Source organism: Nomascus leucogenys, chromosome 4, assembly GCF_006542625.1.
Source record: "Nomascus leucogenys isolate Asia chromosome 4, Asia_NLE_v1, whole genome shotgun sequence".
Classification (NCBI taxonomy): domain Eukaryota; kingdom Metazoa; phylum Chordata; class Mammalia; order Primates; family Hylobatidae; genus Nomascus; species Nomascus leucogenys.
In genome coordinates this window covers 84,879,563-84,905,406 of record NC_044384.1, presented here as the reverse complement: position 1 = coordinate 84,905,406, position 25,844 = coordinate 84,879,563, and the positions used below count along the sequence as shown (strand labels likewise).

Below are 25,844 nucleotides of genomic sequence, written 5' to 3'. Positions count from 1 at the left end.
GGGTGATGGGGTGCAGGGGCCACCCATCACGCTTTGCCTTTTTCCTAACAGCAGCTACTTTCCTTTTGGAGAATCAGCCCTCCCCTCCGCTAGGCAGACTACATGGGGCTATAAATTGGGTGCTCTGTCTTCCTCTAGCCAAGGGCAGGCACATGACCCAGTTTATGCCATTCACACTCTCCTCCCAGGGTCCGCAATCTTGAGATGAACGATCCAAGGAGAGAAAAAAGATTAGAGCTAACTTATTCCAGCCGAAGTGCCCAGATGAGACAGCTGGGGAATTCTTGCTACCTGGATGCTAGAGTTCCTGGGCTCTCATCTTGGTTCCAAGCCTGGGTTTCTAGCCACTTGTCCAGTCTGTGAGCTACCTGATCTCCCCTAATAAATTCCTGCTTTCTTGTTAGTCTGAGCCAGTTTCTGTGGCTTACAACAACAAAATCCAAAGATCCCTGGCTTCTTAACATGCTGTTGTGTTAGTTTCCTATTGTTGCTATAACAAGTTATCACAAACTTAATGCCTTAAAACAACACGAATTTGGCCGCATGTGGTGGCTCAACGCCTGTAATTCCAGCACTTTGAGAGGCTAAGACGGGAGGATCCCTTGAGCTCAGGAGGTTGAGACCAGCCTAGGCAACATGGTGAAACCTTGTTTCTACAAAAAATTAGCTGGGCAGGGTGGTGCATACCTCCTGAGCCTATAGTCCTAGCTACTTGAAGTGGGAGGATTGCTTGAGCCTGGGAGGTTGAGGCTGCAGTGAGCTGTGATCATGCCCACTGCACTCCAGTGAGACTCTGTCTCAAAAAAAAAAAAAAAAAAAAGCCCACATATTTATTATATTACAGTTCCAGAGGTCAAAAATCCTAAACTGAAGGTGTGGGCAGGGCTGAGTTCCTCCTGTCTGGAAGTTCTAGAGAAGAATCCATTTCCTTGCCTTTTCCAGCTTTCAGATGCCACCTGCATTCCCTGGTTCATGGCCCCACCTTCAGCGGCAAAGCCAGAAGCCTAAGATTTCTCTATTTTGAAATAAAATTTTTCTTTAGGCTTCCTCAAATCATAGCAGCCTAACATTTCTAAGCTCTGACTCTGATTCTCTTGCCATTCCTCTTATAAGGACCCTTGTGATTATAATGGGCCCACCTGGATAATCCAGGCTAATCCCCCATCTCAACAGCCTTAACTTAATCACACGGGCAAAGTCTCCTTTACCACAAAAGGTAAAACATTCACAGGTTCCAGGGATTCCTGGGGCTATGATTCAGTCTATCATAGTAATAATACCATGAACTGACAGAGCATTCAAGGGGAAGAGTAGTTTCATGTGCTGGTGGGGTAGGAGACAAAGTTAAGTTTGGCTCTGAGAAGCCTACAGGAGATGTGAGCCCCAGTGTAAGCAGTGAGTCTCTGGAGGGCGAGGGCCATATCTTATTCTGTATCTCCATGAGTGCCTCATTTAATTCCTTGTACAAAAGTTCATTAACAACCTGTTAAACTGCTTCCAAAGGCTTCCCTGGTACACAGCTCAGGCTCCTGGTATCTCAGCCCGGTTGATTTCATTACCTGAAGTTGACCTAATACCAGCATGCCACCCTTGCCCCTATACATTTGTATTTTCTTTTTTTTTCTTTTTTGTTTTTTTTTTTTGAGATAGGGTCTCACTCTGACTCCTAGGCTGGAGTGCAATGGTGGTATGATCATGGGTCATGGCAGACTTGACCTCCTGGACTCAAGGGAGTGATCCTCCCACCTCAGCCTTCTGGGTTGCTGGGACTATAGGCACATGCCACCATGCCCACATCCAGCTAATTTTTTTTTTTTTTTTTTGAGACAGAGTCTAGCTCTGTCGCCAGGCTGGAGTTCAGTGGTGATCTCGGCTCACTGCAACCTCTACCTCCCAGGTTCAAGCGATTCTACTGCCTCAGCCTCCTGAGTAGCTGGGATTATAAGCACATGCTGCCACGCCCAGCTAATTTTTGTATTTTTTAGTAGAGATGGGGTTTCAGCTTGTTGGCCAGAATGGTCTCTATCTCCTGACCGTGTGATCCACCCAGCTCGGCCTCCCAAAATGCTGGGATTACAGGTGTGAACCACTGCGCCCGGCCTAATTTTTTGTACTTTTTGTAGAGATGAGGTTTCACCATGTTGCTCAGGCTGGTCTCAAACTCCTGTGGTCAAGCAATCCTCCTGCCCCAGCATGAGCCACCACGCCCAGCCAAACTTGTATTTTCTGATAAAATGTGCAATATCACAAAGTCCTAAATTTCACTCCTGATTCTAGGTCATCTCCAAGAATGGCTCTGGCCACTGTTACATGCATGGGGTGTTGACAACATGCTAGTATCAGTGATCTGGTTGCTAATCCTTAACAGTGCTCTACTGTGTTTACAAAAATGCCTTGAGGGTTGGGTGTGGTGACTCATGCCTGTAATCCCAGCACTTTGGGAGGCCGAGGTGGGCAGATCACCTGAGGTCGGGAGTTTGAGACCAGCCAGACCAACATGGAGAAACCCCATCTCTACTAAAAATACAAAATTAGCCAGGCGTGGTGGCACATGCCTGTAATCCCAGCTACTTGGGAGGCTAAGGCAGGAGAATCGCTTGAACCCGGGAGGTGGAGGTTGCGGTGAGCCGAGATGGTGCCATTGCACTACAGACTGGGCAACGAGTGAACCTCTTTCTAAAAAAAAAAAAAAAAGCCTTGAAATACATACATATTTATTTTTTTGAGACAGGGTCTCACTCTGACACCCAGGCTGGAGTGCAATGGCACAATCATGGCTCACTGCAGCCTTGACTTCCTGGGCTCAAGCAATCCTCCTACCTCAGCATCTCAAGTAGCGGGGACTATACAGGTGTGCACAACCACACCAAGCCAATTTTTTTTTATTTTTAGTAGAGATGCAGACCCACTATGTGCCGGGGGGCTAAACTTAAACTGGGCTCAAGCAATTCTCTCACCTTGGCCTCCCAAAGTGCTGGGTTACAGATGTCAGCCATCACACCCGGCCACCTTGAAATAAATAAATTCTATCTATCTATGTATCTAGACAGTGTCTTACTCTGTCACCTATGCTGGAGTGCAGTGGCATGATCATGGCTTACTGTAGCCTTGACTTCCCAGGCTCAAGTGACCCCTGCACCTCAGCCTCCTGGGCAGCTGGGACCACAGGCACATGCCACCATGCCCAGCTAATTTTTGTATTTTTTTTTTTTTTGGTAGAGACAGGTTTTCGCCATATTGCCCAGGCTGGTTTCAAACTCCTGGGCTCAAGTGATCCTCCCACCTCAGCCCTGCGAAGTGCTGAAATTATGTTGAAATATTTAGAAGCAAAGTTTGTCAAACTTTCTTTTTGCCTTTCCACAACTAGATTAGTTACCACATAACACTAGGGTTTTAAAGAAATTATTTTTGGCCGGGCGTGGTGGCTCATGCCTGCAATCCCAGCATTTTGGGAGGCCAAGGCAGGCGGATCACAAGGTCAGGAGTTCAAGACCAGCCTGACCAACATGGTGAAACCCCATCTCTATGGGGTTTTGTAAAAATACAAAAATTAGCTGGGCGTGGTGGTGTGTGCCTGTAATCCCAGCTACTTAGGAGGCTGAGGCAGGAGAATCACTTGAACCAGGGAGGCGGAGCTTGCAGTGAGCCAAGATCTTGCCACTGCACTCTAGCCTGGGGACAGAGCGAGACTCCATCTCAAAAAAAAAAAAAAAAATTATTTTTAAGTTTTCACTTTAGAACAAATTTAGAATTGTAGAAACGTTACAAAGATAGTACAGAGTTCCTGTGTGTCTTTCACCAGTGGCCCCTAATCTTAACATGTTAGGTAACCATGAACATTTGTCAAAATTAAGGCATTAATACTGGTATATCACTGTGAACTAAATTCCTGGATTTTCGAGGTTGAGTGTTAGAGCCAGAAAAATAAAAAAGTAAATTCCTGGCTTTATTCAGACGTTGCTAGTTGTTCCACTGATGTTCCCTTTCTTTTCAAGGATCCAATCCAGGATGCCACATTACATTTTCAAAAAATTAATTAATTTTAATTTTTTTAAGAGCCAGAGTCTCGCTCTGTCACCCAGGCTGGAGTGCAATGGTGTTACCATAGGTCACTGCAACCTTGAACTCCTGGGCTTAGGCAATCCTCCTGTCTCAGCCTCTGATTAGCTAGGACTACAGGCACGCACCACCAGCCCAGCTGATTTTTTTTTTAATTTTTAGTAGAAACAGGGTCTCCCTATGTTGCCCAGGCTAGTCTCCAACTCCCGGCCTCAGGTGATCCTCCCACCTTGGCCTTCCAAAGTGTTGGGAATACAGGTGTGAGCCACCGCATCTGGCCCATGCTGCATGTAAAGAAATTCTTTTTGAAATTGTACATCTTTTTCCTTTCCAAGGCAACCTTCAAAAATACCTGTTAAACATTAGTCTTTAAACAACATGCCTCATGAAGGCAGAACTCAGGCGACAGCCGACTAACGCTCACTGGGCTCAGACCAGGGGTCTTGTGACAAAAAACCTATGAACTCACGATGGTGGCGCCCTCACTGCTTGGTCACATTGCTCTTCAGCAGCTTTTGCAGCTTTCTTGGGCTCGGGAAACTGCACTCCTGGACTCATGTCTACCACCCTCACTGTTGGCAAAACAATATTTGAACCGAAACTCACCTGCATCCTCTTCAGTGGGCTGATAAAATGGAAGTGGCACACCCTAAAAACAGGGAAAAAGCTCAAGTAAGGTCTTGCACCAGGCATCACCTTGGTAAGGAAAGGGGAGAGCACCGGGTTGGGGGTGGTGCAGGTGTGTGACGGGAGGACAGTGGGGAGGAGCGAGAAGGCAGGGGAAGGATGTGCCTCTGTCTTGCTCCTTGGATCTGATGGGACCTGCCATTTTTCTATACTGCTCAGAGGGCAAAGAAACCCAGGTAATGGGAGGTCACTACTCAATTGTCATAAAACACCCAGCAACAAGTGGGAGCAAAACAGGTGCCTAAAGTATCAGTGTACTTCTAGGCAAGGATGGGAGAGAAGGGTTTCTTGCTACTTTTCCTGGAATTCTATGAAAATCTCTGGAGGATTGTTGCCTAGATCAGGGATAGGTAAGCGTATGGCCTCTGGGCCAAATCTGGCTGCAGCCCACTATTTAAATAAAGTTTTATTGGAACACAGCCACAGTCATCTGTTTAAGAGTCCTCTATGGCTGCTTTTGTAGACAAAGGCAGAGTTGAGTCATTGGGACAGAGACCATATAGCTACAAAGTCTAAAAGAGTTACTGTCTGGCCCTTTACAGAAAGAGTTTGGTGACCCCTGGCCTAGGGGTAGGTTCCCACTTACAGATGGAGAACTGACTAACAAATAAATGGGCTCCTAAAAAGGACCAGTTTCTAGAACAGACAGCTTCCAGACATACTTTGCCTGAAGCAAACCAAGAAGCAAGTGGGGGTACCACTGTGTACCTCGTAGAGTTTGGTGGCAACAAGTTTCCTACCAGTGGTGTTGATTCCTTCCATAATTACAACCTGAAAGACAAAAACAAACAGGATTGCTAAGCAGTGGAGATCAATAAGGTCTGGAATACATTATTTTGAGGCAGTTAAAAGCGTTGTCCAACTACTCTCATTCTGTAATCATAAACTTACGGCATTTTTGCAGAAAACGAATTAAGGGCATTGCATTAGTAATAATAATTATGCTCTATATAAGTGATCTAATTTTCACAACAATCCTATGAGGTAAGAATTATTTCCATTTTGTGAGTGAAGACACTGTAGTTTAGATGGTTAAGTACCTTGTCCACAGCCATGCACCTCGTGGAGCGGGGAGTTGGGATTTAAGGCTGGGCAGTCAGGTCCCAGAGCTTCGGTCAGAGCATGGGGGAAATAGGAATCCCAACAGTGGTGTCTGCTCTGGGGCATGTGCTCCAGCCGCACCCCATGGCAGCAGAGACAGGAACTGAGGAGCAGCTGCGCATGGCACAGCACCTACACTACAGGGGTAAAGAGTGCGCCTGCATCCTGGTGGAACTCCTCCAATCTCACCTGTCCAGGAAACAGAGAATATTCCTTAAGCTCAGATAAATCCACTGGAATTTGAGCACCCGAGGAATGTTCCCGGTCTCCCTCAAGAATCACTGACTTGTTGTTCAGCTTCCCATTGCTATCACAGCCAATCTGGCCCAGCAGAGTGACAGGCTCCTACCAAAGGAAGTTCACAGCATAAGAATGACAGTCTTTGGAGCAGGAACTCAAAATCTGAAGTCAATAGGGTGAATAGCAAAACAAACTGCAAACAACAAATACATTTCTTGGCAGGGCATTGCTTTGACCCTGAAGTGACTACCACATCATCACTGACTCTCAGGATGGAAGAATTCTGAAAGGGCATCTTGTCCACCCACCCACCCAGCACTTGAGCCCTCCTAGGAGGCTGCCTAAGTGTGAGCATCTCTAGTGTAGGGGAACTTGCCCCTGGATGCCCACCCCACCCCGTCCTCACCACCCCAGGGCAGCCCACTGCATCTTTCGACAGTATAACTACTTAATAATAGCTAACATTTCTTGAGCTTACTAAATGCCATGCACTGTTCTAAAATGTATTCTTAGGCATTTTATATGTATTAACTCATTTAATCCTTGCAACAACCATCAGGTGGATATTACTGTACCCATTTTATGGATGAGGAAAACAAGCAACAGAGAGGTTAGATAATTTAGTCAAGGTCAAACTGTGGGTGAAGCTTGGGTTTGAGACCAGAAATTTGGCTCTAGAGCCATATCCTTAGCCACATACCATACAACCTCTTAACAGGAAGTTCTTTATTAATTGAGCTAAAATCTCTGTCCCCATGGCTTCCTCTGTTCTGTTCCCACTCTTGGGAGAAAACAGAGGAAGTCTCATCTTTCCCAGTGATTGTGCTTCCCTGCCTTCCCTCAATTACTTCCTTCCAAGTCCTCTAACACTTCCTTCTATGACACAGTTCTGCATCACTTCCCCAACTGGTCATTCTTTGAATGTAAACATTGACAAAGGTACTTTAAAGAAACTTCTAGAATATATTTCCCCTTAGATTAGAAAACGTTCTAGAGAGAAAGCACTGGTATATATACCAGATTAAACTATGATATAAAGATACTATTGGCAGCAGTTTGTAACAAGAGACCAAACCAGGGGAGAGACTGTGAGTCATTGTCCAGAGAACAAGATTCTGAAAATCCCATTCTCGCTGCTGTCCTTTTATCTCGATATGTGAATGCTTCTACTTGTGGGAAATCCCCGGGGAGCTACCTGACTCACCACCAAGGGAAACAAGGCCTTCAATGTCTGCTTATGTGCAAGACTCTAATCCAAGTGGGAAGAAAATCACTCTCTGGCCACAAAACCAGACAGCACTTACAAATCTTTCTTCAGAAGGGCCCATTTTCCCAAATTCAACCAAGATAGATGTTCAAACTAGAACACAGACAAGAAGTAAAAAAGGAAGCAAGAAGAATGCCTCTTGGTCATCGATTTAAAAATGTAATATTAATTAGTGAGAACTATTAGAACAACTCTTACCTGTGCTGGGGCTAGCAAAGGAGTGAAAGCTTCAATCTTGTAATATTCCTTCAGTTCGCTGCCAAGTTCCTCTATCTTACAGGTCAGAACTGCAATCCCAGAAGTGGAAAAAAAAAGTATTATGTTTAAGACATTTCACTTGCCAAGAAGAGAAAATACAGCACACTGTAAAATATTAAAGTCAGTCATTTTACAGAAGCAGGAAGGGTGCCTGGACATCTGGCCAGTTTAAACCTTCTAAAACCCTTGCCAATTTTCCAATATTTGGTTGCTGAATCTGGCCTTCCATCTGGCCACAGGAGACCCCATAGCACAATTCCAGGGAATCAGCATGAACCCCACCCCATCTCCAAGTCTGCCCTTTACTCAAGTCCTCACTGAGGTTTTAGGCAAGTCAAGGCCAACCTGAAGAAGACTTCTAAGGAAGGAGCCATGAATATCTTTAAGTTGAATTCCTTTACATCATTCAAGTTTTTGCTGCTGGGAATGGTTATGTGCTTTTTAGCAAAGTGAAGTGACTTGGGGCAATCACTGATAGTATCGCCAGTGTCCCTCCATTACTAGAGCTTCCATGAGGACATCTACCAACTCATATATTGAAAGGCAACCTTGGAACTTGTTCTACCAGCCTAGCTGAAGCTTTGTTACTCTACACCCTTCTAGGTGGTTTTATATCCACCAGAATTTCAAAGGGAAAAAAACAATCACCTTCTCGAATGTCTGGCAGCTTCTGAAACATGGATTTGTAGCTCCCAGTTAGTGCCTCTGGACATCCCAAGACCTTCAGGCTAATGTGTCCAGCTCCTCCTCTCCCAGACCAAGATACTCCCTGTGCTGAGCCAAAGGAGGTAACCACTTCTCCTCGGTTACTTCGTGAGTTGTATTTCTGGGAGGGAGTAGCACTAATTGGAAGCAAAACAGGTTAATGTTACTGTGTTCATATCTAAAGGGAGAGAAGAATAAAATGAGGTTACCTTTGGAAATGGGGACTGGAGAAAAGGAAGGTGGCCTCACAGTTTATAAATCAAATCAATTTAATGGGGTTGGACATACCCAGACCTTTAAGGAATTTCAGGAATGAAGGGTTGAGGAATACCAGGCTGAGGAATACCAAACATTTTTAGAGAAGTTTAGAGACAGAAACGTATTTTAAAAAGTTGTCGTTCTCTTGGCATTAAAACTACGCCAGGCAAAAAAATCCCCAGATTCTGAATTGATTAAAAGGCAAACTTTAAGTCCCATTTTTTTCTTCTTATGGATTTTTAGCATTTATTGGAACATCATCTGAGCCTGCAACTGTGGATAAGCCAAAACTTGCTGAGCATATATAAAAACTCACAATATGGTTCAAGGTAGAAACAATAATAAAATGAAGTTAAAATTAATCAACTTTCCCCAGTGTCTATGGAGATGGGGAAGTAATGAATTAACAGTCTGGTGATGTGCAAACATTCCCATTTTTCTAGGCTCAACTGCCAAGTTCTCACGTTTCCACTCCCTGACTGGTAAATTACACCTCTAAAAACACATGGATATTGCTGATCTGCTTAGATGACAGTGAGGTCTTCTAATCCTCTGGTTGTAAACATGCCATACAGAGAGGTCTATTTAAAATAGGCTTTGTTTAATGCACTGAAACTCTGCAGGAACCAGTTTTATGTGGGGCACCATCACAATTAATGCCATCATTCTTTCTTTTCACAGGCTACAGAAAATGAGCTCGATTAATTAGCTCAACCTCCAGTGCCACCTCTACGTGAATAATTTAGAAGTTACTTTCATACATTACAAAACCAGTTTCTGCTGTCAGCTTTATTAGTGTGCATTAAAAAATGACTAGGCAGCATTTTGCCAACTTCTCCAAGCTCTTCCCTGGGAAGCTCCATGAGCCATCCATTACAGCAGGCCCTTTAATGCAGCAAGATGCTCACATGGGGACAGCTGTAAACAGATCTATAGGTTTCAGAGCATTGTAATGACATTTGGAGAATATAACTCCTGCAGTGGTGCTGGCATGTCTATAAGAACCATCCCTACATACCAGGTTGCAAAGATGCTCTTAAGTCTAGAAAGCTTTCTTCCAAAAAGTCTGAGAACTCCCCAAAGCAGCAGTAGACTACCCTAAAGTAAAACTGTCCTTCAAAATCCAATTACTGCCAGGCATGCTGGCTCACGCCTGTAATCCCAGTACTTTGGGAGGCTAAGGCAGGCAGATTGCTTGAGGCCAGTTCGAGACCAGCTTGAGCAACATGGTAAAACCCCATCTCTACAAAAATTTCAAAAATTAACTGGGCTTGGTAGCATACACCTGTAGTCCCAGCTACTCAGGAGGCTGAGGTAGGAGGATCACCTGAGCCTGGAAGGCCAAGGCTACAGTGAGCTATGACTGTGCCACTGCATTCCAGCCTGGACAACAGAGTAAAAGCCTATCTTAAAAAAAAAGAAAGAAAAAAAAAATCCAATAACCACTTACCTTGAATGACTGCAGAGCTTCTATCACCACCTTTCTAAAGTGATGGAGCTAAAAAGGCCAGGAGCGGTGGCTCATGCTTGACATCCTAGCACTTTGGGAGGCCAAGGCGGGTGGATCACCTGAGGTCAGGAGTGCAAGATCAGCCTGGCCAAGAGGCAAAACCTCGTCTCTACTAAAAATACAAAAATTAGCCGGGCGTGGTGGCGAGCACCTGTAGACCCAGCTACTCGGGAAGCTGAGGCAGGACAATCGCTTGAACCGGGAGGCAGAGGCTTCAGTAACCCAAGATGGTGCCACTGCACTCCAGCCTGGGTGACAGAGTGAGACTCCGCCTCAAAAAAAAAAAAAAAAAGTGAGAGTTGAAAAATCTTAAGCTCTGGTTCATCTAGAAGTGACCCAAAGTAGAGGTAATGACTCCTGACAGTTGGTGTTTCCCTAAAGGGTTAATACTACTGCTCCTGAGCCTCATCTTGATGTGGAAACTCCTAAAAACCCATCTACTCAGCAGAGCACTTGCCTGTGGGATTTTCTAATATGAGACATGTCATTTATGGATTTCAAAAAATTACATATGATCTTTGTGGATTTATGTGCAATGGTGGCAGAGGGACAAAATACCAATTAAGTCAGTGCAGATTCACAGTGACAAGAAAGCTCTCAGAAACTAGTTGTAACCTGAATTTGAAACAATAAACAGGTTATGAAACATTATGAACAAAGATATGTGCTTTTCTTTAAAAAAAAAAAAAAAGGCCAGGCGCGGTGGCTCACGCCTGTAATCCCAGCACTTTGGGAGGCCGAGACGGGCAGATCACGAGGTCAGGAGATCGAGACCATCCTGGCTAACACGGTGAAACCCCGTCTCTACTAAAAATACAAAAAATTAGCCGGGCGAGGTGGCAGGCGCCTGTAGTCCCAGCTACTCGGGAGGCTGAGGCAGGAGAATCGTTTAAAGCTGGGTGGCAGAGGTTGCCGAGATCGCACCACTGCACTCCAGCCTGGGCGACAGCGAGACTCTGTCTCAAAAAAAAAAAAAACAAAAAAAAAACTTTAGATGAAAAGAAAGAAAAAGAAACCCAGGAAAACACAAACAGAAGCAGGTGGAAACCTACTTGCCTCTACTGACAAGACCTGTTAAGACTCTTAGACTTCTGAATAGACAGGTTGTTTTCAATAGAAGATATCAGTTCCTGATCTAGGAAATGAGCCCTAGAAAAGTGGGTGGAAAGTGAGTTTCCTTAATTACCGTAAGAAACAGTAATTTTCCACAAAGAAAAGGAAAGCAAGGAAGGCAGAGAGCAATAGGCTTTCAAGCCAATTCACTGCAGATGTACATGCCCACCTATAGTTAATAAATAACTGATGTACATACCCACCTATAGTTAATAAATAACTCTGCTGTTAGCCTTCCTCAGATAGCCAGAGAAAGGGGAGGGGAGGCCAGCTTTATGGCACTTGAATGAATTATGATCCATACCTTGGAGAGAAACTTGACGGTGAGAGGAGCTGATGGGGGCTACGAGTTGACACACTCCTTTTTGTTAGGGGGGTTTCTGGGGTAGAGATAGCTCGCTTCTGAGAACCCTAGGGAAAAAAAAAGGAAAACAAAATCTCAGTCCGACCCAATACTAATTAAGTGTATAGTTCCTTGGAAGAAAAGGGAGAGCATGTCCAAACGAAGGCACAAAATAGGACTGGGTGGGTTCTCTTCTTAAGGCCCCATCATCCAAGCATAATCTCAAAAAGAAATCTTCAACAACTGTAACCAACATTCAGGACACTGTCCCTATTTTGAAGGCAATTACAAGAAAGCAAATATTTTCCAAAAATGACCACCAGGCTGGTAATCTGTCCTGTCAAATCCTTCATATGTTTACTTTCTGTCCCCACCTCTCTGTTTTCAAACAGATATTAGTTTTACAATGCATAGTTTTGATCTACGTGTACACATTTTCCTGAGAAGGAATGGGACATTACTACTTATTTCGGCAAAGTCTACCACACATTTTCAAAGGAAATGACTCCAGGCAGATAACAAGGTTGAGCTCATACTTGAAGAGTTAGCAAACATCTAATAGATGGTCACTCCTTTTTTTTTTTCTTTTTTTTTGACTCATCAACAAGAATCCAAAGATAAGCCCAGAATAGAGGCTGAAACCTACAGTCCAGAGACCTATTGCTCCCTAAAGTCTAGAATAATCGACTATAATAGAGAAAACAAAATCCTTGCCTGGATAGCAGCCAGGAAGCCCCCTAGTCTGCAGCTTTCCCTGCCCTAGGGCTCCTCCTGGCTGCAAGTTTAAGAAGTTATACTGCCGAGTGGTCAACTGGTGGCAACTGCAGGACAGAATGCCAGAGAACAGATTCAAAACCATCAAAACCAGCTGCAATGGAAGATAGATTAAAAAAAAAATCCCTTATTCTACCACCCTGATATAATAACCAGTTTTGAATATTTCTTAATAGTATTTTAATATTTTTCTAGGCCAGGGGTGGTGGCTCATGCCTGTAATCCCAGCACTCTGGGAGGTCAAGGTGGGAGGATCACCTGAGCCCAGGAGTTCAAGACCAGCCTGGGCAATGGCGAGACCTCACGCCTGAGGAGGAAAAAAAAAAAAGCCAGGCGTGGTGCCTTATAATTTGTATATTAAGATTACAAATACACAAATTAGAATATACAAATTATAGTCATAATCCTAGTTTAAATATAAACCTAAGTATTTTACGTGCTGAATTTTTCACTCTATATTAATTATCAACATTTTCCCACACTATTACATTTTTTATCTTTTTTTTTTTTTTTTGAGATGGAGTCACTCTGTCACCCAGGCTGGGGCACAGTGGCAAGATCTTGGCTCACTACAACCTCTGCTTCCTGGGTTCAAGCGATTCTGCTGCCTCAGCCTCTCGAGTAGCTGGGATTACAGGTGCCCGCCACCACATCTGGCTAATTTTTGTATCTTTAGTAGAGATGGGGTTTTGTCATGTTGGCCAGGCTGGTCTCGAACTCCTGACCTCAAGTGATCCACCTGCCTCGGCCTCCCAAAATACTAGAATTACACACATGAGCTGCTGCACCTGGCCCAATCTTTCTCTCTCTCTTTTTTTTTTTTCTGAGATGGAGTTTCACTTCGCTCTTGTTGCCCAGGCTGGAGTGCAATGCGCGATCTCGGCTCACTGCAACTCCACCTCTCCTGTTCAAGTGATTCTCCAGCCTCAGCCTCTCGAGTAGCTGGGACTACAGGCACGCACCACCATGCCCAGCTAATTTTGTAATTCTAGTAGAGATGAGAGTTTCGCCATGTTGGTCAGGCTGGTCTCGAACTCCTGATCTCAGGTGATCCACCTTGCCTCAGCCTCCCAAAGTGCTGGGATTACAGGTTTTATCCTTTTTAGTAGCTGTGTTATTTAATTAAACTGACTACAATGATTTACATAATTACTTCTCTATTGCTGGATTATGGGTTGCTTGTAATTTTCAGTGATTACAAGTAATGCTGATTCTCAGGTGAAAAGTGATTTGGCAAATTAAGATTTTAAATTAAAAAAATGCTAAAATGCGTATCTTTATGCATACAGCTTTTCCTATAATTTGAATTATTTCTTCAGAAGAGGTTTTTTTTTTCCCCTAGGGAGAATTACTGGGTCAAAGGATAGAAAAAGATTTTACGAATTTGGCCAGGGATGGTGGCTCATGCCTGTAATCCTAGCATTTTGGGAGGCCGAGGCAGGAGGATCACTTGAGCTCAGGAGTTCAAGACCAGCCTGAGCAACATAGTGACACCCCGTCTTTATTTTTTTTATAATTAAAAAAAAGAGATTTTATAATTTTAATACATTTTCTCAAACTGTCCCTCCAAAAGAGTCTCCTAATATACAGTGGGCTACAACACTCTAGGGCCAGTGTTGTGGGGCAGGGATATTTTGAGAGAATGACAGTCTGTCTCGCAGGACGTGGCAAGGTGACAGCACTTTGGTAAACAAGGCACAGTCTGGTGTTCTAGTCCTCAGCCTCAGGGCTGAAATCCAATAGTGTTCACCAACTCCAGTCCCTTTAACCAAGCTCATAAGATTCATTATTAACACTTAATGCCAGCTTCATCATGGTTTTTTTTTTTTAAGACGGAGGGTTGCCCAGGGTGGAGTGTGCAGTGGCATGATCTCAGCTCACTGCAACCTCCGCCTTCTGGGTTCAGGCAATTCTCCTGCCTCAGCCTCCCGAGTAGCTGGGATTACAGGCATGCGCCACCGTGCCAGGATAATTTTTGTATTTTTAGTAGAGATGGGGTTTCGCCATTTTGGCCAGGCTGGTCTCTAACTCCTGACCTCAGGTGATCCGTCCACCTTGGCCTCCCAAAGTGCTAGGATTACAGGCATATGCCACTGTGCCTGGCTAGTTTCATCTTTTCTTTTTTTTTTTTTTTTTTGAGATGGAGTTTTGCTCTGATTGCCCAGGCTGGAGTGCAGTGGCGCGATCTTGGCTCACTGCAACCTCCGCCTCCGTTCAAGCAATTCTCCTGCCTCAGCCTCCCGAGTAGCTGGGATTACAGGTGCCCACCGCCACGCCCAGATAATATTTTTGTATTTTTAGTAGAGACAGAGTTTCGCCATGTTGGCCGGGCTGGTCTTAAACTCCTGACCTCAGGTGATCCACCCGTCTTGGCCTCCCAAAGTGCTGGGATTATAGGCGTAAGCCACCGCAGTGGCCGGTTTCATCATTTTTAATCAGAAATGTAGTCACCAATGGTACCATATTTTCATATCCTAGGGTAAGCACATTCTCACACCCACAGAGAAAATCAAATTATAACCAAGGATGCCAGTTTATTAATTTACTAGAAATATAATTGCCAAGGGTATGGGAACGTCAAGTCCTCAGGCTAACACATTCTTTCCCTGTTAGCATCATGGCAGCCAAATCATCAGCAGATTTATGGTGAACACAGAAGCAAAAGAACGGCTGTCAATTGTACAGCTGAAATATTTAATAGTGATAAGCTAAAATCACTGACATATCATATTTACCCCTATAGCAGAGGGACACCTGTTCCCAAGAGGTCAGGCAACCTCAGCCTGGCACCGTTTGTATAGAAAGGTCAACATTCACACTTTTTTTTTTTTTAGATGGAGTCTCACTTTCTCACCCAGGCTGGAGTTCAATGGCATGATCTCGGCTCACTGCAACCTCCACCTCCTGGGTTCAAGTGATTCTTCCATCTCAGCCTCTCGAGTAGCTGGGATTACAGGCACCCGCCATCATGCCCAGCTAATTTTTGTACTTTTGTAGAGATGAGGTTTCACCATGGTGGCCAGACTGGTCTCGAACTCCTGACCTCAGGTGATCCGCCCACCTTGGCCTCCCAAAGTGCTGGGATTACAGGTGTTAGCCACCATGCCTGGCCACACTTTGACTACTTTATCATGCTGCCATTGATGCATGGCCTAATAGTGACTGAACAATTTCCACGTGATGAGTACTGTTCTAAGCATTTTAGGTATCTCTAGCCCAGACATATTGTTTGCTCAACATTTCACTCCAACTCATTTAGCGTGGAATTCACAGTCACGAACTTTTTTTTTTTTTGAGACGGAGTCTCGCTCTGTTGCCCAGCCTGGAGTGCAGTGGTGTGATTTTGGTTCACTGCAACCTCCGCCTCCCAGGTTCAAGCGATTCTCCTGCCTCAGCCTCCTGAGTAGCTGGGATTACAGGCACCACCACCATGCCCAGCTAATTTTTTATTTTGAGTATGGAGTTTCGCTGGTCTCGAACTCCTGACCTCAAGTGATCCACCTGCCTCAGCCTCCCAAAGTGCTGGGATTACAGGTGTGAGCCCACTGTACTCAGCCTCACAGTCACAAACTTTGATTCACAATTTAGTGTCCTAAGTATTTCCATAGCAGGAATGGGGTATCCTAAATATGGGATTTCAGTCATTGGAAGGGTATCTACTTCAATAGTAAAGTAAACAAATTTGCATCTGGCTTACGCATCAGTCAACTGACAGCTGGGTTACCATGAGTCAGACTCCAGAATATGATCAATTCTGGATACACAGACAAATTAGATAAAATTTTGAATCTGTGAAGCTGTCAACCAGATAAAACCGTGGTGGTCCCATTGGTACTGCAATTGAGAGAGCCAACCACACTCCCTTATTCAGAGGTCTTTCAACAACTATTAACGTGCCAGGGTGCTGGGAAAAGAGCAGCAAGTAAAAACAAAGTCTCTATTCTCAAGGAGCTTCCATCTAATGGGGGGAAGGCCGACTAAAACAAAAAAGTAAGTATATAACATGTTTGGTGGTAATAAAGCAAGAGAATAATAAGGAGAAAAATAAAGCAAGAAAATAAAACAGAGGAAGGGCTTTGTTCTTTTAGGCAGGCTTGTTCCCTCTGACAAGGAGACAGGAAATGAACCCATATTTGGCATGGCAGAAGCAGAGAGCAAAGGGGAGCAGGGAAAGAGGACAGAAGGAGGAGGGGGCCAGCTCCTACAGAACCTCACACATGCTGGTTCAAACTTTGCGTATTAGGAGGAAAGACGAAAAGCCAGTGGGAGAGATGTGAGCAAGAAAACCTGACCTTTCGCTGGAAAGGAGCACTCTGGCTGCTGGGTGGAGAGTTGGTTAGAGGTGGACACGGCAGAAAGAAGCCAAGGGACTAGTTAGGAGGCTGTCCCAATCATTCAGGAGACAATGATGCCGTGGACCTGGTGGTGGCAGTGGAAATGGTGAGAGGTGGCCAGACCCTGGAGAGGGATGACAGGACTGGTAGCTAAGTTGGATGTGGGGTGTGAGAGAAAAAGGATTTAAAGAGGTCTCCAAGGTTCTTGGCCTGAGCCAATGGAAGAACGGTGGTGTCCTTCACTGGGATATGGACTCAGAAAACCACTTAAGGGGGAAAATCAAATGAGTTATAGTCTCTCCAATCTTAAGAAACTCTAACAAACACCTAATTATTTTAATATTATATGCACCTGGTTTTGTGTTTGCAACTTCATGGGGCACATTTTTGGCCCTCTTGCTCTCCACAGGCATATCTAAACTATTTACCTTCTTTCTTCTTGAGACAGGGTTTCACTTTGTCACCCAGGCTGTAGAGCAGTGGCATGATCTCTGGTCACTGATCCTCCTACCTTGGTCTCCCAGAGTGCTGGGATTACAGGCATGAGCCACTGCACCCAGCCCTTACCTTCTTTCTTATGATGTAATTTATTTTGAATAATTAAGTCTCCCTCCATGTTTATGAATTTCTACAAATTTATTTAGTTAGTATAAAGAATAATTACTGGGCTGGGCATGGTGGCTCACACCTGTAATCCCAGCACTTTGGAGGCCAAGGCAGGTGGATCGGCTGAGGTGAGGAGTTCAAGACCAGCCTGGCTGACATGGTGAAATCCAGTCTCTACTAAAAATACAAAAATTAGCTGGCCGTAGTGGCGCACACCTGTAATCCCAGCTACTCGGGAGGCTGAGGCAGGAGAATTGCTTGAACCCGGGAGGCGGAGGTTGCAGTGACCCGAGATCGTGCCATTGCACTCCAGCCTGGGCGACAAGAGGAAAACTCCATCTCAAAAAAAAAAACCAACAAAATAATAATTACTATTACTGAATACATTGCGTAGGGCAATGTAAATTACATCTTTCTTATGATGTAATTTACTTTGAATAATTAAGGCTCACTCCATGTTTATGAATTCTACAAACTTATTTAGTTAGTATAAACAATAGTTACTATTACTGAATACATTGCATAGGGCCTGATCCTTTACCTATTTATTTCCTCTTCAAGTCCTCCAGGATGGGGGATATTGTGCACTGGCTGTCAGCTTCTTGAGGGCAGAGCCTATCCATGTCTGTTTCATTCACCATTGTTTAGCCAGTGTCTCATGCAGTACATAGTTGTTGTTGATTTTTTTTTTTTTTTTTTTGAGACGGAGTCTCGCTCTGTCGCCCAGGCTGGAGTGCAGTAGTGCGATCTCGGCTCACTGCAAGCTCTGCCTCCCAGGTTCCCGCCATTCTCCTGCCTCAGCCTCTCGAGTAGCTAGGACTACAGGCGCCTGCCACCACGCCCGGCTGATTTTTTTTTTTTTTTTTGTATTTATGGTAGAGACAGGGTTTCACCATGTTAACCAGGATGGTCTTGATCTCCTGACCTGTGATCTGCCTGCCTCAGCCTCCCAAAGTGCTGGGATTACAGGTATGAGCCACCGCGCCCGGCCACATAGTTGTTGCTGGATAACTGAATGAATGAATCCTGATATTATGGATAAGGAAACTGGCTCAAAGAGATAAAACAACTCACTCCAGGTCACCTAGGTCTTCTGACTCAGACTTTGAAGGCAATGCTTTTCCACTATCCTACTTGATCTTTCACACTGGGATCCAACACAGAACTGAATTATTCAATTATAGTATAAAACTATGCAACTATTCAAAAAGGGCAATTATGGAGAAATTATATGTATAGAAACGTTTTATGTTGTGCTGAGAAAAGCAGGATAACTGTATGTTTATAAGGACTGCCATTATGTAAAACATTTAGACATATCAGAAAGGAAGACGTGTAAGTGGAAATATAGTAGGAAATGCGTAAGAGTGGTTGATTTTTTTCCCTTAGATCTTCAAATGTTGTGATAACCTATTTTAAAATGTTACTTGTAAAATGCAATGTCCAAACACTGTTCACTTACCTTTGAGGGTGTGGTGTAAGAGTTCAAGAGGATTTCCTCTTCTTCTTCCACTTCAAGTCTAAGAACACTGGTTAAGAAAAACAATAATGGCCGGGCACGGTAGCTCATGCCTGTAATCCCAGCACTTTGGGAGGCCAAGATGGGCGGATCACCAGGTCAGGAGACAGAGACCATCCTGGCTAACATGGTGAAACCCCGTCTCTACTAAAAAAAATACAAAAAATTAGCCGGGCGTGGTGCGAGCACCTGTAGTCCCAGCTACTCGGGAGGCTGAGGCAGGAGAATGGCATGAACCCAGAAGACGGAGCTTGCAGTGAGCCGAGATCGCACCACTGCACTCCAACATGGGCGACAGAGCGAGACTCCATCTCAAATATATATATATATATATATATATATATAAAATAAACTTTCATATAAGCCAAGGGCTGATTGCTAGAAGAAATCTCAATATTAGGTAATTTTTACAATTATTATTATTATTGAGATGGGGTTTCCTCTGTCGTCCAGGCTGGAGTGCAGTGGCCTGATCTCAGCTTACTGCAACTTCCGCCTCCCGGGTTCAAGAGATTTTCCCACCTCAGCCTACCAACTAGCTGGATCTACAGGCGCACATCACCACGCCCAGCTTATTATTATTATTTTTAATTTGTACTTTGGCCAGGTGCGGTGACTCACGCCTGTAATCCCAGGACTTTGGGAGGCCTAGGCAGGCGGATCACCTGAGGTAAGGAGTTCAAGACCAGCTGGCCAACATGGTGAAACCCTGTCTCTACCAAAAAAATACAAAATTTTCCAGGTGTGGTGGTACGCACCTGTAATCCCAGCTACTCAGGAGGCTGAGGCAGGAGAATCACTTGAGATTGGGAGGCAGAGGTTGCAGTGAACCGAGATTGCACCATTGCACTTCAGCCTGGGCAAAAAGAGTGAAACTCCAACTCAAAAAAAAAAAAAATTCGTACTTTTGGTAGAGATGGGGTTTCACCATGTTGCCCAGGTTGGTCACAAATTCCTAGGCTTGGGAATTACAGGCCTGAGCCACCGTCCCCAGCCTTATTATTATTTGTTTTTAAATTACACATGCAACTACAGATAAATTATAAAATACAACATGTAGCTTGGTGCAAAGACCTTCAGCAGAAAAGGATACAGCTCTTGAATGGAAACAATGTCTCTAGCTCCCGCATGGCCACTGTCCTTGCAGGCACTGTGCCTGGCTTTCGATAATCTTTTGCTCAGAAACTGAAAAAGAAAAGACAGTGAATACAGTACTTCATAGTCAAGTAATAGCAGAGGTGTTTTCCAAAGCCTTGAGATAATAAAAGGTATTCGAAATATAATCAAAGATCTAACATTCCTCAAAGAATTAAGATACATACAGACTAAAAACAAAGACATCCCATGACTGTCTATAACACATAACAATCCTAATAATACCAATTATTTGGTGAAGATTTATCACCTGCTGGGCATAGTTTTAAGTGCTTTATGTCCATTCTCATTTTTTTTTTTTTTTTGAGACGGAGTCTCGCTCTGTCCCAGGCTGGAGTGCAGTGGCGTGATCTCAGCTCACTGCAACCTCCACCTCCTCATTTCAAGCGATTCTCCTTCCTCAGCCTTCCGAGTAGCTGGGATTACAGGTGCCCACCACCATGCCCAACTAATTTTTGTATTTTTAGTAGAGACAGGGTTTCACTATGTTGGCCAGGCTGGTCTTGAACTCCTGACCTTGTGATCTGCCTGCCTCGGCCTCCCAAAGTCCTGGGATTACAGGCGTGAGCCATGGCGCCCAGCCCCATTTAATTCTTATAACAATCATAAAAAATACAGATTATTAGACCCAATGACAGAAGAGGAAACTGAGGCTCAGGGACATAATTTGTCCGAGCTCACACTGGGACTGGAATCCAGGCCTGACTCGAAAGCCCACACTCCTCTCAACATATCACAATGCCTCCCCTGTAGAGCAGAAATGGAGAATCACATTATTAGTTTGCTTTCATTTTGTTCTTACCTCATGCTCAAAAGAGTTCAGGATCTCTGAGGTAAGGCCAACTTTATGTGTGCTGGTGCAGAAGGCTATAAGCTCGCCTACCATTCCCTCCTCATTCTGTCCATACTGAACACAAAGCTCTACCACTGTAGAAAGGAAAATTGGACAAGTAAAACCTTAGTTCATTTCTCAAAGCTTTCACCTAGAAAAGCAAAAATAATCCTGGTTTACTCCATCAATGTTTATTCAGAATCTATTAGTGCCAGGCACTGTTTTGGGCAATGAGAAAATAGAAGCATCCTTGTCCTCACAAAGCTCACTACTGGGGAGAGACAGAAGGGGATAAGGGCAGAATCAGGGGGAACAATTAAAGAATCATGGAAAAGCCCAGGTGAGAGATGATGGTGGCTTGGATCAAGGTGGTGGCAGTGGAGATGGCAAGAAGTGGTTGGACTCTGGATAGGACTTTACATACTGGAAGTGAAGCCAGTGGGATCTGCTAACTGAATGTAAGGTATGAGAGAAAGAAAGAAGTCAAGGATGTTGCTGATATTTTTAGGCTGTGCAACAGGAAGAGTGGCATCCCTATTAACTGAGATGGGGAAAAGAGCTGGAGGAACCACTCTGAGGACAGAGAGGAGATACCAGGAGCTTAGTTTTAGACATGCAGAGTTTGAGGTGCCATTTAGACATCCAACTGGAGACAGTAGGCTGAACAAACCAGCCTGTAGTTCAGGCAAGGGGTGTGGGCGGAGGTATAAATTTGGGAACCATCAGTAAATACATGGGATATAAAGCTATGAGACCCCAGGTGAGATCACCAAGGGAGTGAGTGTATCTAGAAGGGAGAAAGGATCCCAGGCTTGAGTCTTGGGGCGCCTTAGGGCCTCTGAGGATGAATCCGCAAAGCCTGAGAAGCGGTGACACAAGCAAAGCTGAAGAAAAATTAGGAGTAAGCTGGCTCACGCCTGTAATCCAGCACTTTGTGAGGCGGAGGTGGGCAGACTATTTGAGCCCAGGAGTTCGAGACCAGCTTGGGCAACAGGGTTAAACCGTTTCTATAAAAAATACAAAAATTAGGTGGGCTTGGTGGCATGTGCCTGTAGTTCCAGCTACTTGGGGGCTGAGGTGGAAGGATTGCTTGAGCCAAGGAGGAGGTTGAGGCCGCAGTGAGCTGTGATTTGCCCATTATACTCCAGCCTGGGCAACACAGCAAGACCCTGTCTCAGAAAAAAAAAAAGAAAAATAAAAATTAGTAGTGTCTAAGAAGCTAAAAGAAAAATGTGTTTAAAAAAAGAAAAAATGACAAACAGTGTCAAGTGCCCGTGTTAATTCCAGATGAGGACTGAAAATTCATCACTGGTTTTAGCAAGGTGAAGGTCACTGGTGACCTTGAGTAGAGCAGCTTCAGTGAAGTAGTGGCAACAAAAGAACTTACTGAAATGGATTTAAGGAGGAAATATTTAAAGATGGCAAGGCCCCCCCCACCTTTTTTTTTTTTTTTTTTTTTTGAGACAGAGTTGCACTGTTGCCAGGCTGGAATGCAGTGGCACGATCTCGGCTCATTGCAATCTCCACCTCCCCGATTCAAGAGATTCTCCTGTCTCAGTCTCCCAAGTAGCTGGGACTACAGGCGTGCGCCACCACACCCAGCTAATTTTTGTATTTTTAGTAGAGATGGGGTTTCACCATGTTGGCCAGGATGGTCTCCATCTCTTGGCCTTGTGATCCGCCCTCCTCGGCCTCCCAAAGTGCTGGGATTACAGGCGTGAGCCACCGCGCCCAGCCGACCCTTTTGAGGTCTGCTGTAACTGGGAAGGAGAGAACTGGAGTGGGAAGTAGGGTCAACAGAGTATTTTAAAGGCAAGATTGGAAGCACATTTCTATACTAGTAGGAAAAAAATCTTGTGGCAAGGAAAATAGAAAATATGTAAGACAGGAGAATTACCAGTGATGTCCTTAATTGCCTCAGAAGGAATGGGGTTTAGGACTCAAGTGGAGGGCTTGGATTTTGCTAGGAATATGGAGATCTTATTCATTATAATAGGAAAGAAGGCTAGGTATATGCCACAGATATGGGTCAGTGAGACGTAATGGTGGTAGCTGATCGAAGTTTTCTAATGCTTATATTTTTTTCAGCAAAAAATAGAAGTTTGTCAGCTGAGAGTGAGGGTGGGACAGAAGGATGTTACAGGAGGAGAAGGTGGAAAACAGTCATCTGGAAGACTCAGAGTGAAGAGACCAGGGGCCCGGCGCAGTGTAATCTCAGCACTTTGGGAGGCCAGGGTGGGCGGATCACCTGAGGTCAGGAGTTGAAGACCAGCCTGGCCAACATGGTGAAACCCTGTCTCTACTAAAAATACAAAAAGTAGACCGGGTGTGGTGGCTCACACCTATAATCCCAGCACTTTGGGAGGCCGAGGTGGGAGGATCACTGAGGTCAGGAGTTTGAGACCAGCCTGCCCAACATGGCGAAACCCCGTCTCTACTAAAAATACAAAAAATTAGCCGGACGTGGTGGCAGGAGCCTGTAATCCCAGCTACTCGGGAGGCTGAGGCAGGAGAATCACTTGAACCCAGGAGGCGGAGGTTGCAGTGGGCCAAGATTGCATTGCACTCCAGCCTGGGCAACAAGAGAGAAACTCCATTTCAAAAAAAAAAAACAGGGAAATACTGTTGACTGTCAGGAAACATTAAGGTGCCACTGAAGTTACTGATGATCCAAAGTCCACAATTCCAAAGCCATTGCCATGAGATGAAAGCAACTGGCATCTTGGCCCGAAGCCTTTACAAATCTGGTTCACATAACTAATTTCTCTCATGCTGATTTCACGCTTACTACATACATTTCTGACTATGATCAGGTTTTCCACTTAAGTCTTTTTTTTTTTTTTTTTTTTTTGAGACGGAGTCTCGCTTCTGTTGCCCAGGCTAGAGTGCAATGGTGTGATCTCGGCTCACCACAACCTCCGCCTCTCAGGTTCAAGCGATTCTCCCGCCTCAGCCTCCTGAGTAGCTGGGATTACAGGCATGCACCACCACGCCCGACTAATTTTGTATTTTTAGTAGAGACAGGGTTTCTCCATGTTGGTCAGGCTGGTCTCAAACTCTTGACCTCAGGTTATCCACCTGCCTTGGCCTCCCAAAATGCTGGGATTACAGGCGTGAGCCACCACGCCCAGCTAGTCTTCTTTTAAAAAGAGAAGGACTGAGCACACTGGCTTATGCCTGTAATCCCAGCACTTTGGGAGGCCAAGGTGGGTGGATCACTTGAGGTCAGGAGTTCGAGAGCAGTCTGGCCAACGTGGTGAAACCCCTTCTCTACTAAAAGTACAAAAAAAATTAGTCGGGCCTGGTGGCGGGCACCTGTAATCCCAGCTACCTGGGAGGCTGAGGCAGAAGAATTGCTTGAACCTGAGAGGTGGAGGCTGCAGTGAGCAGAGATCACACCACTGCACTCCAGCCTGGGTGATAAAGCAAGACTCTGTCAAAAAAAAAAAAAAAAAAAAAAAAAAGAGAGAAAGAGAGAGAAGGCACTGGGCATGAATACTTGAAGTATTCTGGTTTCTGAAAGGAATTTCTCACCATAAATTAACATGTTTCGTTATCTTTTTATATATAAGAAGTTCAAAGTGTTGAGTGGTTAAGGCAGATGGACCTTCATACCGATTCTAGAACTTCCACATCTCCCAGGCTTTGCTTCAAATGACTCCTTACACTGCTCTACAACACGATGGACCCGTATGATGTAGCACGGGACTCCAAGGCAGGACACCTGGCTTCACAGACAGCTCAGGCAATTAGCTTTCCTCGTCTGTTTCTCCATCTGTAAACAGAGGGAGCCAAAAAGCTCCCTAAATCTCCTTCCACAGCTCAAATTCAATTTTAGGAACCCACCTCAAGGGATTCATATTTGCACAGACCACCAACAGCTCTGATAAAAGAACTTATAGATCAGCAGAGGTTTAAGGTGTAGGCTGGAAAGGGAGGAGCCAAGAATAAAAAGCTACATTTCAAAACCCCCACATCTCTTGCTTTGTTACCGGGGCTTCAACAGTTTCCCAAACTCAGGTGCCACCAGTGCCTAGTCTCGATCTAGCACATCCCAATTCCGCCTTTCGGGAACTTCGAGTTGGTTTAAAATCGTGCTGCATATTCCTGTTTTTGATTTGGCATCCAAGCGGTAGCCGGTGGGCATTTCAAAGTCCTCACATCCTAAATCTCAAAACTCAGTTTGACTCTTCATCTCACAGACACCGAGAACTCCGCTCCAGGGGAAGAGGAAATTGGAAGCGCTCCCCTTTCGGTTCTAGGCGCCGAGGAACTCGGGAGCGTGGAGCACGGCTGCAGGGCGGGAGGGGTGCGGGACTCACATTTCTCAATTAGAGCCTCCTCGCAGTCTAGGCCGAAGATCTGCAGCTCCTCCGCCAGCTGCTGTGCGGATGCGGACATGGTCGCCCAAGCCAGGGGTCGGGGAGCCGGCCCACCCAGCTCCGACCTGCGCCCAATAAACCCACGGGCGTGGCGAGCGATGAGCTCCTCGCCCTCTTATCCTTCCACCCTCCGCGGACCGTGACAGAAGGTGACTGGCCCAAGCAGGACCTCAGACCGTCGGAAGGCCCCGGCCGTCGGTCACAGAGAAATACTTTTTTTAAAAAAATGAAGGGGTGGCCCCCAAACGCCCTGAATGGAGGGAGCAGAAATCTCGAGAGGACGCTCTCGTGGAGAGAACGTCCTGCTTTCTAAAAGCTACCGCTGAGCTTCTCAGTGACGGTGGCAGAACAGAGTGGCCAGGAAAACCCGCCAAATGGTTTGTGCCGTGCACGCATGCGCAAAACCTGGAGCCGCCAACCCCCCCCCCCCCCCACCAATCCTTCCCCTTGCTTTGCCCGGCTCATTCCGGGACCCGACGCGCGCACGCGCGGCCCAGAGCGCGTGCGCATCAGTGGGCGTGTGGGCGTCTCTACGCACGCGCCTGGCGGCCCGCAAGTCAGCAGCTGCGCAGTTCTCTCTCACGAGGCGAGAAAGCCGGTTGTGACCCGGAAAGCCCGGGAGTTGGCTACACGGAAACTGTGTCTGTGTGCGGATACCTGTTTTCTGGGCATCAGCTGCTCGGTGAAGCTCAGTGGCGCAT

General features: G+C 45.3%; 1 protein-coding gene across 1 annotated transcript in view; it reads right to left on the bottom strand.

Moving 5' to 3' along the window:
* Positions 1–25,621, bottom strand: part of POLA2 (DNA polymerase alpha 2, accessory subunit) — a 36,293-nt gene extending 10,672 nt beyond the window's left edge. The window contains exons 1-10 of the mRNA XM_030811180.1: positions 25,084–25,621; positions 20,732–20,856; positions 19,868–19,959; positions 18,718–18,775; positions 11,503–11,609; positions 8,261–8,454; positions 7,553–7,641; positions 6,037–6,192; positions 5,455–5,517; positions 4,666–4,708 (exon numbers count right to left, since the gene is read on the bottom strand). Of these exons, the coding sequence (XP_030667040.1) occupies positions 4,666–4,708; positions 5,455–5,517; positions 6,037–6,192; positions 7,553–7,641; positions 8,261–8,454; positions 11,503–11,609; positions 18,718–18,775; positions 19,868–19,959; positions 20,732–20,856; positions 25,084–25,162 (1,006 nt within the window). The 5' untranslated portion in view covers positions 25,163–25,621. The remainder of the gene's footprint in view (positions 1–4,665; positions 4,709–5,454; positions 5,518–6,036; positions 6,193–7,552; positions 7,642–8,260; positions 8,455–11,502; positions 11,610–18,717; positions 18,776–19,867; positions 19,960–20,731; positions 20,857–25,083) is intronic.
* Between the last annotated feature and the right edge of the window lie 223 nt (positions 25,622–25,844).